The following is a 15295-nucleotide window of genomic DNA, read 5'->3' on the forward strand; positions in this document are numbered from 1 at the left end:
CCCCCGATTGTTCAGTTTGACCGGGCGGCCAGCTCTAGGAAGATTCTTGGTGGTTCCAAACTTCTTCCATTTAAGAATGATGGAGGCCATTGTGTTCTTGGGGACTTTCAATCCTGCAGACATTTTTTGGTACCCTTCCCCAGATCTGTGCCTCGACACAATCCTGTCTCGGAGCTCTACGGACAATTCCGTCAACCTTCTGGCTTGGTTTTTGCTCTGACAAACAATGTCAACTGTGGGACCTTATATAGTCATGTGTGCCTTTCCAAATCATGTCCAATCAATTGAATTTACCATAGGTGGACTCCAATCAAGTTGTGGAACATTCTCAAGGAAGGGAATCAATGGGAGCAGGATGTACCTGAGCACAATTTCGAGTCTCATAATAAAGGGTCTGAATACTTTTTTTTATAAATGTGCTAAAATTTATAAAAATCTGTTTTCACATTGTCTTTATGGGGTATCGTTTGTAGATTAATGAGGAGAAAAATGTATTTAATCAATTTTAGAAAAAGGAGTAACATAACAAACTGTGGAAAAAGGGAAGAGGTCTGAATACTTTCTGAATGCACTGTATTACATTATTAGTGGGGTGGTGGAGTTCTATATTACATTATTAGTGGGGTGGTGTAGTTCTATATTACATTATTAGTGGGGTGGTGTAGTTCTATATTACATTATTAGTGGGGTGGTGTAGTTCAATATTACATTATAAGTGGGGTGGTGTAGTTCTATATTACATTATTAGTGGGGTGGTGTAGTTCTATATTACATTATTAGTGGGGTGATGGAGTTCTATAGTACATTATTAGTGGGGTGGTGTAGTTCTATATTACATTATTAGTGGGGTGGTGTAGTTCTATATTACATTATTAGTGGGGTGGTGTAGTTCTATATTACATTATTAGTGGGATGGTGTAGTTCTATATTACATTATTAGTGGGGTGGTTTATTTCAATATTACATTCTGGCAGTGGGGTGGTGTAGTTCAATATTACATTATTAGTGGGGTGGTGTAGTTCTATATTACATTATTAGAGGGGTGGTGTAGTTCTATATTACATTATTAGTTGGGTGGTGGAGTTCTATATTATATTATTAGTGGGGTTGTGTAGTCCTATATTACATTATTAGTGGGGTTGTGTAATTCTATATTACATTATTAGTGGGGTGGTGGTGTTCTACATTACATTCTGGCAGTGGGGTGGTGTAGTTCTATATTACATTATTAGTGGGGTGGTGTAGTTCTATATTACATTCTGGCAGTGGGGTGGTGTAGTTCTATATTACATTATTAGTGGGGTGGTGTAGTTCTATATTACATTCTGACAGTGGGGTGGTGTAGTTCTACATTACATTATTAGTGGGGTGGTGTAGTTCTATATTACATTATTAGTGGGGTGGTGTAGTTCTATATTACATTATTAGTGGGGTAGTGGTGTTCTATATTACATTCTGGCAGTGGGGTGGTGTAGTTCTATATTACATTATTAGTGGGGTGGTGTAGTTCTATATTACATTCTGACAGTGGGGTGGTGTAGTTCTACATTACATTATTAGTGGGGTGGTGGTGTTCTATATTACATTATGACAGTGGGGTGGTGTAGTTCTATATTACATTCTGGCAGTGGGGTGGTGGTGTTCTATATTACATTCTGGCAGTGGGGTGGTGTAGTTCTATATTACATTCTGGCAGTGGGGTGGTGGTGTTCTATATTACATTATTAGTGGGGTGGTGTAGTTCTATATTACATTCTGGCAGTGGGGTGGTGGTGTTCTATATTACATTCTGACAGTGGGGTGGTATAGTTCTATATTACATTCTGGAAGTGGGGTCAATGTGTTCTATATTACATTATTAGTGGGGTTGTGTAGTTCTTTATTACATTATTAGTGGGGTGGTGTAGTTCTATATTACATTATTAGTGGGGTGGTGTAGTTCTATATTACATTATTAGTGGGGTGGTGGTGTTCTATATTACATTATTAGTGGGGTGGTGTAGTTCTACATTACATTCTGACAGTGGATTGGTGTAGTTCTATATTACATTATTAATGGGTTTGTGTAGTTCTATATTACATTATTAGTGGGGTGGTGTAGTTCTATATAACATTATTAGTGGGGTGGTGTAGTTCTATATAACATTATTAGTGGGGTGGTGTAGTTTTATATTACATTCTGACAGTGGGGTGGTGTAGTTATATATTACATTCTGGCAGTGGGGTGGTGTAGTTATATATTACATTATTAGTGGGGTGGTGTAATTCTATATTACATTATTATTGGGGTAGTGGTGTTCTATATTACATTATTAGTGCGGTGGTGTAGTTCTATATTACATTCTGGCAGTGGGGTGGTGTAGTTCTATATTACATTATTAATGGGTTTGTGTAGTTCTATATTACATTATTAGTGGGGTGGTGTAGTTCTCTATAACATTATTAGTGGGGTGGTGTAGTTCTATATAACATTATTAGTGGGGTGGTGTAGTTCTATATTACATTATTAGTGGGGTGGTGTAGTTCTATATTACATTATTAGTGGAGTGGTGTAGTTCTATATTACATTATTAGTGGTGTGGTGTAGTTCTATATTACATTATTAGTGGGGTGGTGGTGTTCTATATTACATTCTGGCAGTGGGGTGGTGGTGTTCTATATTACATTATTAGTGGGGTGGTGTAGTTCTATTTTACATTATTAGTGGGGTGGTGTAGTTCTATATTACATTTTGACAGTGGGGTGGTGGTGTTCTACCAGACATGCCTTTGCTCTCTGCCTGAGACAACATACAGTACCTTTGTAAGGAAGGACGGCTGCCTGTTGAAACGCAGACAATGACACACAGATCCCACACATACCTATACATATACATGTTGAATAACTATTATGAAGTATAAAGCTACTTTGCATGAAGCTATTATGAAACTTTGTTGAAAAGCTATTTTGAAGTATGAAGCAATTTTGCATAAACCTACTACGAAGCTTTGTTGAATAGCTGTTATGAAGTATGAAGCTATTTTGTATGATGCTATTATGAAGCTTTGTTGAATAGTTAAAATCCCCTACTGTACCTGTAATTTATTATACAGTCAGCTGCAGATTTTACCTGGATGTGATTTTGGACTCCTCTAGCAGTTTTCTATACTGGTCTTTTGCTTGCAGCAGTTGGCTCTTTTTCTCCCTGTATTCGTCCTTCATCCTCACTTTGACAAACTGGTCAAACACCTGGAGGTAGGGACACAATCATGGTCGGCACAAGAAAATGACTTTGAAGGTCTTTACAAGGCAAATACGACGGCTCGATCCTAATACTCTTCACCGTCGACTTAACTCCTCTCACGTTGACTGACAGGATAAATCAAATCAAAACGTTATTGGTCACGTACACATATTTAGCAGATGTTATTGCTGGTGTAACGAAACGCTTGTGTTCCTAGCTCCAACAGTGCAGTAATATCTAACAATTCACAACAATATACACAAATCTAAAAGTAAAAGAATGGAATTAAGATATATGGACATATTATTATGAGCAACGTTGGAGTCCGGAGTATAAATATATATATATATGTACCGTATATATGTGATAGGATGTACAGACATTATGGACAGTATGTGGATAGAATAAATAGTGTATAATAATAATAATAATATGCCATTTAGCAGACGCTTTTATCCAAAGCGACTTACAGTCATGCGTGCATACATTTTTACGTATGGGTGGTCCCGGGGATCGAACCCACTACCCTGAGCGTTACAAGCGCCGTGCTCTACCAGCTGAGCTACATACGATAGAATAGTATATGTACAGCAATATTTGAATAGGATGGACTTGACTAGAATACAGTATATACTGTACATATGAAGTGGGTAAAACAGTATGTAAACATTATTAAAGTGACCAGTGTTCCATGTCTATGTACATAGGGCAATGCAACATGACAAAAACCTCAACAAGTCATCCCAAAGGTTTTTGCGGAGTTTTACCGACATAATGCTTTCTCCAAGGACACAAATGACAGTAATCATATATTGGGAGCATATCCATTAGGACAGCTTCCCTCTATCCAATCATAACAGCAGGATCAACGTACAGCCCGCCCTTCTCTTTACAGACAAGCAAACTAGCCAGTTGACTTATTTAGACCACTGAGCACCTTGCACTTGATTGAAAGATGCGCACTGCCACCCAATGTATTATTTTTTCCGATCACAGATAATTACAAAAAATACTCGGATCATAATCGTATCAGGAAATATCCACTAGGATACTCGTTTTGTCTTAATTCTTGGCACACCCCCCTAGTATCCATGCTGTCTCGGACTTTGAAGGGAAATTGGATTGGTCATTTTTTGAGTCAACCTCACTCACAATCTGTCAATCATGACCAATTAATCAAACAGGACAATTTAAGAGAGGACATCCAGCAGAGCTCACCTGTTTCCTCTCTTCTGCAGAGGTGAGCAGAAGATATCGCGGATCAAACACAATCTTGTGCAGTTCTTTCTCCCATGTAGAAAACGCTGAAACCTGAAAAGGAAGAGAAACCCATATTCAAGAAGACATTCGGTACATCCAAACTGTAACATGATGTATGTATTTCCATCATACATCCAATTTGTAACATAATCTAGGTCTTTCCATCATTTAGAGTTTTTGCTGCTTGTGCAGTTCCTGGTCCCTGTGTCCCTTGACGATTAGTTGCAATACAGGGATTTGAGTCCCCATATGGATTTAGTTATTTTCTCAGGGAAAACCATTAGAATCTAGGTCCGTCTCTGTGGCTGCATTTATACAGGCAGCCCAAATCGGATAATTGTTTCACTAACCGGTCTTTTGACCAAATCAGATCACATCTGAAAAAATATATCTGATGTGAAAAGATCTGATGTGACTGTTCAAAAGACCCAATTTAGTGGAAAATATATCAGAATTGGGCTGCCTGTCTAAACTCAGCCTAAGTGCATTTAAGATTTTGTATTCCGTTCAAAAAATGACTTTACCCGTCTTTCAAGGAGCATGTCCCTGAAGTGCGTGATACGTAGTTCTAAAGGTAGAACAGTCCGATGGGGAGGAGTGCCGCATGTCTCTCCGCCTGCCGTCTCTCTCAGGTCCCGATTAGCTTCCGGAGGTTTCTCCAGTCTGAGGAGGACACAAACAAAGAAACAGTTGTAAGATGCGTCCCAAATAGCACCCTACTCCCTATACAGCGATCTACTTTTGACCAGGGCCGACAGGGCTTCTGGTCAAAAGTAGTGTACAGTACTGTACAGTGTATTTGTACATTATCGTTTTTTACAAAAAGTACTCCCATGCACTTCAAAAATATGATTGTTCTGTAGAGAAGTATCATTGTAATGCTATACTATGAGTATGGTTAAGATGGGAAAAACCTTCGGACACTCACTTGTTCCTCTTGGTTTTTGAATAATGCTCTTCATCATCATCATCATCATCATCATCGTCGTCATCAGCAGACGGAGAGTTAGAATCATCCTCTGCTGAGATAACGGACACACAGACAGAACCATAGCACACATCCTTTTTCAATGGACTCCACCAGAACCATAGCAAACATAATTTTTTTTATGGACTTCAACAGAACCAAAGCACACATCATTTTTCAATGTACTCCGACTTCATATGATTGGTCATTAAAATCCACTGTGATTAGCATCGTCATTAGCTGACGGAGAGTTACTTAGAACTATCCTCTGCTAAGAGAATGGATACACAGAGGAACCATAGATAGCACACATCCTTTTTTCAATGGACTCCGACTTCATAACATCGGTCATTAAAAACCACAATGAGAGAATCTATCAGACTAGAGTATCATTGCTGCCCACCATCTTATCAGCCAAGAGTCAATGTTCAGGTCATTGGGGTTGTCCACATATTTACCAAAGCTAATTTGCCAGACATGCTTTGTTGGAACAGTGATGTTCAGACAGGTAAAAGGTCATCGATACATAATCAGCTGGTAACCGCAATAAGGCTGAATCAATAGAGACAAACCACCCTCTGGGAAATCTAGTCAGGGGAGATAATATCTTTGCTGACAAGTTCCAATGTAATTCAATATTTACAGAGCCAGTCACACGTAGGACTTCCATGTGATCTATTCTGCTAGAACACAAAAGGAGATGGGATGCATCCCAAATGGAACCCTGTTACCGATATAGTGATCTATCTTTTAACCAGAGCCCTATGGACCCTATAGGTCCTGGTCTAAAGTAGTGCACTAAATAGGGAATAGGGTGGCATTTGGGACCCAGCCATGAGATGGTTTCACATCCTAAAGGTTCCACGTTGTATTTTTCCATTCATGATCATCATCTGCTTCAATGAACACAGGCATCAAGATCCTCTGGTAGTCTGGGGGTCGACAGGCAATGGAACCCGAAACACTGTACATAGGATCTAGTATATCAGGATGGTAAAGATCATTCGATGATGCATTTTTATTGGCCTCCATATTAACAGATCATTAAAAACACGTTGGAATCATTACAAAAAAAACAGCGGACTGATAACGAGCTTTTCAGGTCCATCTGAAGCCACGGCCGGGTAAATACCCACTTCGTTAAGAACCGTTCTAACTGGGTCCAACTCTACGGAGGGATGAGAACAAGCCAATGGGGAAGAAGAACCATTAACTTACTGGACAAACAATCCTTTTTGCGTTTATGTGGAGGATCTTCTATAATCCGGTTGAGATCTTCTCCGCGGTCCTTCAGATCTACCGGCTGGTCCCAAACAGAGAGTTGTATCGTCGGGTTGAAGAAGAATACTCTGTCGTCACCCGTCCACACCACACACCTGAGGAGAGATTAGCGTGAAAAAATGCAAGGATGCCAATTGGATCAGTAATGCCTGACCAGTTCCTACTGGTGTGTGTGTCACGCCAGATAATAGAGATGGTGGTTGCCTGTCAAGGATAAACGTGTGTTTTGTAGACTCGAGCGCCAGTACGCTGCCTCTGTCAGGTCTTAACTTTCCTTCAAGTTGATGTTCCACTCTTTGAACCCCTTTGAAACCGCACACTACAGTAATAATACTATTGTTCTAAACACACACCTGGGGAGAAAAGGGGGTAGAACCAAAAAGCATTCCATGAGATAACGAACACGGTATTACAGGACATGGTCCTTTGTGGCGCCGTTGTTAGGGAAGCTTGCAACACCAGGGTTGTCGGGTTCGATTCCTGTTTGGGGCCACCCATAGGAAAATGCATGCACGCACCACTGTAAGTCGCTTTGGATAAAAAGTGTCTGTGAAATGGCAGATATGATTGTATACTGTATATTATATTATATTCTACATTGGTATAATGTAATTAAGAAATAAGTTGACGAATATATGCTCTATGTAGTAATATGGACGTAACCACTGTAGTTATATAGTCACTTAGTCTGACATGACATGTTACAGAATGTACTAGAATGTAATAGATGGGGTGGTCCTCTGTAGCTCAGCTGGTAGAGCACGGCGCTTGTAACGCCAAGGTAGTGGGTTCGATCCCCGGGACCACCCATACACAAAAAAAAAAAAAAAAATGTATGCACGCATGACTGTAAGTCGCTTTGGATAAAAGCGTCTGCTAAATGGCATATTATTATTATTATTATTATTAATAGTAGATGTATTTCAGTTTATGGAGTAGGAGATGGTTTCAGAAGCAGGTAGCTTAGTGGTTAAGAGCGTTGTGCCAGTAACCGAAAGGTCGCTGGTTCTAATCCCCGAGCCGACTGGGTGAAAAATCTGTCGATGTGCCCTTGAGCAAGGCACTTAACCCTAATTGCTCCTGTAAGTCGCTCTGGATAAGAGCGTCTGCTAAATACATAAAAAATAATAATAATAATATTTGTTCCTGTTGTCTGTTATTACCTCAGAGCTCTTACTCCTAAAGACATTATGTATTTAAAGCCACAGGAGTATTAACCGCTGCAATATGAATCCCTGGAATAATTCAATACGTCTTCATGCTCACCATGTGAAATAAATTGTGAAGTTTTAAATCCTCATATTATCCGGTTGTGAGCCGTCCTTTTTTATAGGATATCACATATTTAATTGGTATGTACCCTGGCTAGCTAGCTCTCAGCCATGAGATGATATTCACACAGCAGACAGGTATTGGAATATCTGATAATCTGCCACGATGAACCTCTCACGAGACCTTTCAATATTAGAATCATCAAAATAGGTTGGATTTGATTTGTTTACCAAATATTTGCTTTAAAAAAAAAAAATGTATTTTGATATTTTAATCCAATAGTCACATAATAAAAGGTGATGAATTAAAAGGTTAACACAGGGTGATATGGTTTAAAAACCAGCGCACCGTTAGGTGTTGAGCTGAGAAAGTGTTGCAAAAAGTGTAGTGCCTTTCAAGTCTGCTCTCAGCATCAACACACGCTGACAGACAGAAAGCTATTACATGGAGAGAATAACAAAACAAGTCCATTGAAGAACAGATTGCACTGCTCTGCAGACAGATATGGCAGGGTTTATTGCGCTATTGTCCCTGGTACAAGTTGTTCATTGTCGGGACTGAAATGCTTTTTCTATCAAAGGTTTGCCACAGTGTGTTTATTTTTTTTCTGTCGATTGAAAGTAATTTGTACATACTTCGAGCGATTATTCCTCAGGGTATGAAGTCCACGATTACAGTGTTTTCCTGACATTTTCAAGTAATATGAGATCAGAAAGAATAACCATATATAAAATATGGTTTTCAAGAACAAGTGAAGAAAGTAGAGACATGATTCCACATAACATGATTGCAGTTAATGTTTTATGAACTTCAGCCAGTGGTGGAAAAAGTACCCAATTGTCATACTTGAGTAAAAGTAAAGATACCTTAATAGAAAATGACTCAAGTAAAAGTTAAAGTCAACCAGTAAAATACTACTTCAGTAAAAGTCTTAAAGTAATCAAATCTCACATTGTTGTCAATTTTTGCTCAATCTCACAGCCTTAACTGTATATGCATTTGTGTATGCATTCGTAATATCAGGTCCTTTCTTGAGTTTGGGCTCTGGGATGTAACAACCGTCGAGCATCTGATTTTATGGTTGATTGTGGAGGAAAGGGGTTGAGGGTGTTGGAGTATGTGCGTGTGTTTATCTCACATCTGTTGCAAGGGGGTAATGATGTTAGGGAGAATATAGGATGAACCACAATAATTGTTTGCTAAAATAATAATTGCTTGTCAAAAATGTAATGTAATAAAATGGCAATCCGGGTTATAGGTTAAAATCCTACGCATGAACTGCCAACATTATTACGGGGCAATAGCAGGGGAATTGGAGGGTTACTTAGTAGCAATGCAAATATCATGGTACAGCTATATGGACACTCAATCACTACCAATTGAGCTATTTTTTATTGGCAAATGTACAAACATATATAATGATAAATAGATTTGAAACTTGTATCTCATAATGGTACATGGTGAAATAGGTATAGCAAGTTATAATTGTAATGGCTTAGCATTAGGGGGGGTGGGGGGGGATGTGCTTCTCCCATGGGCAAAGAAACTCAAAAGGGGTGATGATATTAATTAACAGTAATTTCGATCCGAATGTGCAAATTGTCCAAACAGATATGCAAGGTAGATGGATTATTTTAAAAACATTATTGGACCATAAACAGATATGGCTCATTAACCTTTACGGACCAAATAATGATGATCCACACTTCTTTGACAATATATATAAATTATCAAACCTGCAAGCAATCCAAGACTCTATTATTATGGTGGGAGATTATAATACAGTTTTAAACAGCTCAATGGACCGTAAAGGACATCACACTACAAACAAAAACCCTCATGCTCTTAAGGAAATCATGAATGTCATGGATACATTAGAACTAGTAGATATATGGAGGCTTAAATATCCTGATCTAGTGAGATATACAGTGGGGAAAAAAAGTATTTAGTCAGCCACCAATTGTGCAAGTTCTCCCACTTAAAAAGAGAGGGGCCTGTAATTTTCATCATAGGTACACGTCAACTATGACAGACAAATTGAGAAAAAAAAATCCAGAAAACCACATTGTAGGATTTTTAAAGAATTTATTTGCAAATTATGGTGGAAAATAAGTATTTGGTCACCTACAAACAAGCAAGATTTCTGGCTCTCACAGAACTGTAACTTCTTCTTTAAGAGGCTCCTCTGTCCTCCACTCGTTACCTGTATTAATGGCACCTGTTTGAACTTGTTATCAGTATAAAAGACACCTGTCCACAACCTCAAACAGTCACACTCCAAACTCCACTATGGCCAAGACCAAAGAGCTGTCAAAGGACACCAGAAACAAAATTGTAGACCTGCACCAGGCTGGGAAGACTGAATCTGCAATAGGTAAGCAGCTTGGTTTGAAGAAATCAACTGTGGGAGCAATTATTAGGAAATGGAAGACATACAAGACCACTGATAATCTTCCTCGATCTGGGGCTCCACGCAAGATCTCACCCCGTGGGGTCAAAATGATCACAAGAACGGTGAGAAAAAATCCCAGAACCACACGGGGGGACCTAGTGAATGACCTGTAGAGAGCTGGGACCAAAGTAACAAAGCCTACCATCAGTAACACACTACGCCGCCAGGGACTCAAATCCTGCAGTGCCAGATGTGTCCCCCTGCTTAAGCCAGTACATGTCTAGGCCCGTCTGAAGTTTGCTAGAGTGCATTTGGATGATCCAGAAGAGGATTGGGAGAATGTCATATGGTCAGATGAAACCAAAATAGAACTTTTTGGTAAAAACTTAACTCGTCGTGTTTGGAGGACAAAGAATGCTGAGTTGCATCCAAAGAACACCATACCTACTGTGAAGCATGGGGGTGGAAACATCATGCTTTGGGACTGTTTTTCTGCAAAGGGACAAGGACGACTGATCCGTGTAAAGGAAAGAATGAATGGGGCCATGTATCGTGAGATTTTGAGTGAAAACCTCCTTCCATCAGCAGGGGCATTGAAGATGAAACTTGGCTGGGTCTTACAGCATGACAATGATCCCAAACACACCACCCGGGCAACGAAGGAGTGGCTTCGTAAGAAGCATTTCAAGGTCCTGGAGTGGCCTAGCCAGTCTCCAGATCTCAACCCCATAGAAAATCTTTGGAGGGAGTTGAAAGTCAGTGTTGCCCAGTGACAGCCCCAAAACATCACTGCTCTAGAGGAGATCTGCATGGAGGAATGGGCCAAAATACCAGCAACAGTGTGTGAAAACCTTGTGAAGACTTAAAAAAAACGTTTGACCTGTGTCATTGCCAACAAAGGGTATATAACAAAGTATTGAGAAACTTTTGTTATTGACCAAATACATATTTTCCACCATTATTTGCAAATAAATTCAATAAAAATCCTACAATGTGATTTTCTGGATTTTTTTCTTCTCATTTTGTCTGTCATAGTTGACGTGTACCTATGATGAAAATTACAGGCCTCTCTCATCTTTTTAAGTGGGAGAACTTTCACAATTGGTGGCTGACTAAATACCTTTTTTCCCCACTGTATGTTTTCGTTTCAGTCGCCTCCATCTCCTCTAACTGAAGCTAATTGCAGATATATTTTTTCTATTAATAATGTAAAATTAACAGCCATACAGAAAGACTCAAGTTAAAGTGAAATTACAGAGGAGGAACTTCTGGATGCAATTAAAGACTTTAAGTCCGGGACAACTCCAGGGTTGGATGGCATACCAGTCGAGGTATACCAAACCTTTTTTGATATACTCAAAGGACCGTTATTAGCATGTTTTAACCACTCCTATGTAAATGGTAGATTATCAGACACTCAAGAAGAAGGTCTGATTTCATTATTACTGAAACAGGATACAAGTGGAAAATATAAAGATCCAGTCCATTAAAAAAATTGGAGGCCCCTTACACTTCAGTGTTGTGATGCAAAAATTTTAGCAAAATGTATAGCGCATAGATTTAAAAAGGTATTGTCGGACTTTATTCATTCTAATCAGACAGGTTTTTTACATGGAAGATACATTGGAGATAACAAAAGGCAAGTACTGGAAACAATAGAACACAATGGAAAATCTGGGAAACCAGGCCTGCTATTCATAGCAGACTTCGAAAAGGCATTTGATAAAGTATGACTGGGGTTTATATATAAATGCCTGGGGCATTTCAATTTTGGAGAATCTCTTATAAATTGGTTAAAATCATGTATAGTAACCCTAGGTGTAAAATAGTAAATAATGGCTATTTCTCAGAAAGTTTTAAACTGTCAAGAGGAGTGAAACAAGGTTGTCCACTATCGGCGTATCTATTTATTGTGGCCATCGAGATGTTAGCTATTAAAATCAGATCCAACAATAATATCAATGGATTAGAAATCCAGGGTTTAAAAACAAAGGTGTCATTGTACGCTGATGATTCATGTTTTCTTTTAAATCCACAACTTGAATCCCTCCACAGCCTCATAGAGGATCTAGATACAGTTTCTAACCTCTCTGGATTAGAAACAAATTATGATAAATGTACTATATTACGTAATCGATCACTAAAAAATAAAATGTTTACATTACCATGTAGTTTAACAATAAAATGGTCTGATGGTGATGTGGATATACTCTGAATACATATCCTAAGTGAAATAAATGATCTCACTCCAATAAATGTTAATAGAAAGTTAGCAAAATAGATAAGATCTAGCTACCATGGAAAGGTAAATACCTGTCAATTTGTGGAAAAATCACCGTGATTAACTCTTTAGTATTATCCCAGTTTATCTATTTGCTTATGGTCTTGCCTACGCCTAGCGAACAGTTTTTTAAACTATATGAGAAAAAATTTTTCAATTTTATTTGGAACGGCAAGCCAGACAAAATTAAAAGGGCCTATTTATATAATGAATATGAATTTGGAGGACAGAAATTATTAAGTATTAAAGCATTAGACCTATCACTAAAAGCTTCAGTCATACAAAAGTTATACTTAAATCCGAACTGGTTCTCTAGCAAATTAGTAAGATTGTCTCACCCAATGTTTAAGAATGGCCTTTTTCCCTTTATTCAGATTACAACCTCTCACTTTCAGTTATTTGAAAAGGAAATCATCTCCCAAATATCACTTTTTCTAAAACAAGCCATAGAAAGTTGGTTGCGATTTCAATTTAATCCTCCAGAAACGACAGAACAAAAAAATTCAACAAATATTGAGGTTAAACTCAAATATAGTAATTGATAAAAATGTTGTATGTATGTATGTATGTGTGTATATATATATATATATATTTGCGAGAGAAAAAAGTGTTGCAGACAATTACATTGATGGAAGTTACAATCTATCTGCAATATTAAAGCCGATCTACCCCCTAAATAAATAAAAAAAGACAAAGAAAAAGTCTAAAAGTATTTTGTTTTAAATATACTTAAGTATCAAAAGTACATGTAATTGCTAAAATATACTTACGTATCAAAAGTAAAAGTTAAAGTATATATAATTTCAAATTCCTTATATTAAGGAAACCAGACTGGACCATTTTCTTGTTTTTAAATTTACAGATAGCCAAGGGCACACTCCAACACTCAGACATAATTTACTAACTAAACATGTGTTTAGTGAGTCCGCCAGATCAGAGGCAGTATGGATGACCAGGGATGTTCTCTTGATAAGAGGCAGTATGGATGACCAGGGATGTTCTCTTGATAAGAGGCAGTATGGATGACCAGGGATGTTCTCTTGATAAGAGGCAGTATGGATGACCAGGGATGTTCTCTTGATAAGAGGCAGTATGGATGACCAGGGATGTTCTCTTGATAAGTGCGTGAATTGGACCATTTTACTTTTGGGGTGTCAGGGAAAATGTCTGGAGTAAAAACCACATTGCCTCTCTGATTACTGCCCTCCTTGCCTGGTCCGTGAGTTTTGGTTGGCGGCCCTCTCTTGGCAGGTTTGTTGTGGTGCCATATTCTTTCAATTTTTTAATAATGGATTTAATGGTGCTCCGTGGAATGTTCAAAGTTTCTGATATTTTTTTATAACCCAACCCTGATCTGTACTTCTCCACAGCTTTGTCCCTGACCTGTTTGGAGAGCTCATTGGTATTCATGGTGCCGCTTGCTTGGTGGTGCCCCTTGCTTAGTGGTGTTGCAGACTCTGGGGCCTTTCAGAACAGGCGTATATATACTGAGATCATGTAACACTTAGATTGCTCACAGGTGGACTTTATTTAACTAATTATGTGACTTCTGAAGGTAATTGGTTGCACCAGATCTTATTTAGGGGCTTCATAGCAAAGGGGGTGAATACATCTGCACGCACCACTTTTCCGTTATTTATTTTGTGAAAAAAGTTATTTTTTTCATTTCACGTCACCAGTTGGACTATTTTGTGTATGTCCATTACATGAAATCCCAGATAAAAATAAATTCAAATTACAGGTTGTAATGCAACAAAATAGGAAAAACGCCATGGGTGATGAATACTTTTGCAAGGCACTGTAGGCAACTTACTTTAGCCAAATAGTCTTTTTCATGTTTGGTGTCAGGGATGACTGGAATGGGCCGGACTCTTAAAGAGTTGTTCACATTTGTTAAACATGTTCTTTCAGTTTATTCAAACATTGACCAATCCTGGCAAGAGAATGTCATAATATTGTGTAAAGGGATGTTACCATGGAGATCCGGGAACAGGGGTGGAAGCCACAGGACGCTTGTCTTTAGGTTCAACGTCCTCCTCCTCCTCCATGGGGACCTCTACCATCTCCTGCTACAACACACACACACACACACACACACACACACACACACACACACACAGAGAGAAACACACACACACACACACAGAGAAACACACAAATACAGAGAGCGAGAGAGAGAGACACACACACACAGAGAGAGAGAGAGAGAGAGAGAGAGAGAGAGAGAGAGAGAGAGAGAGAGAGAGAGAGAGAGAGAGAGACACACACAGAGAGAGAGAGAGAGAGAGAGAGAGAGAGAGAGAGAGAGAGACACAGAGAGAGAGAGAGAGAGAGAGAGAGAGAGAGAGAGAGAGAGAGAGAGAGAGAGAGAGAGAGAGAGAGAGAGAGAGAGAGAGAGAGAGAGAGAGAGACACACACACACAGGTCAGAGGGCAGGACTACCACAACACAGACACCATTTTTTTCACTGTGAAGCCATCCTAAACCGTACTGTGCTTGGTCAGATATTTTTACTTTCAATTTGTCTTTTCCAGGTGCCAGCAGCGATGTGTAACCAGTCCAGGTGAGAACAGAGAGGTGTGGCTTGATGCCAATAATGGGTTCCCAAATACGAACAGA

The 15295-nt window shown here is 38.9% G+C and overlaps 1 protein-coding gene across 1 annotated transcript in view; it reads right to left on the reverse strand.

Moving 5' to 3' along the window:
* Positions 1 to 15295, reverse strand: part of LOC311118319 (transcription elongation regulator 1-like protein) — a gene marked incomplete at both ends in the record, with an annotated part of 32936 nt that overhangs the window by 2530 nt on the left and 15111 nt on the right. The window contains 6 exons of the mRNA XM_084193129.1: positions 3110 to 3228; positions 4442 to 4534; positions 5008 to 5146; positions 5412 to 5505; positions 6669 to 6826; positions 14651 to 14745. Coding sequence (XP_084049255.1) covers positions 3110 to 3228; positions 4442 to 4534; positions 5008 to 5146; positions 5412 to 5505; positions 6669 to 6826; positions 14651 to 14745 — 698 coding nt within the window. The remainder of the gene's footprint in view (positions 1 to 3109; positions 3229 to 4441; positions 4535 to 5007; positions 5147 to 5411; positions 5506 to 6668; positions 6827 to 14650; positions 14746 to 15295) is intronic.

Source organism: Coregonus lavaretus, assembly GCF_964263955.1.
Source record: "Coregonus lavaretus genome assembly, contig: HAP1_SCAFFOLD_954, whole genome shotgun sequence".
Taxonomy (NCBI): domain Eukaryota; kingdom Metazoa; phylum Chordata; class Actinopteri; order Salmoniformes; family Salmonidae; genus Coregonus; species Coregonus lavaretus.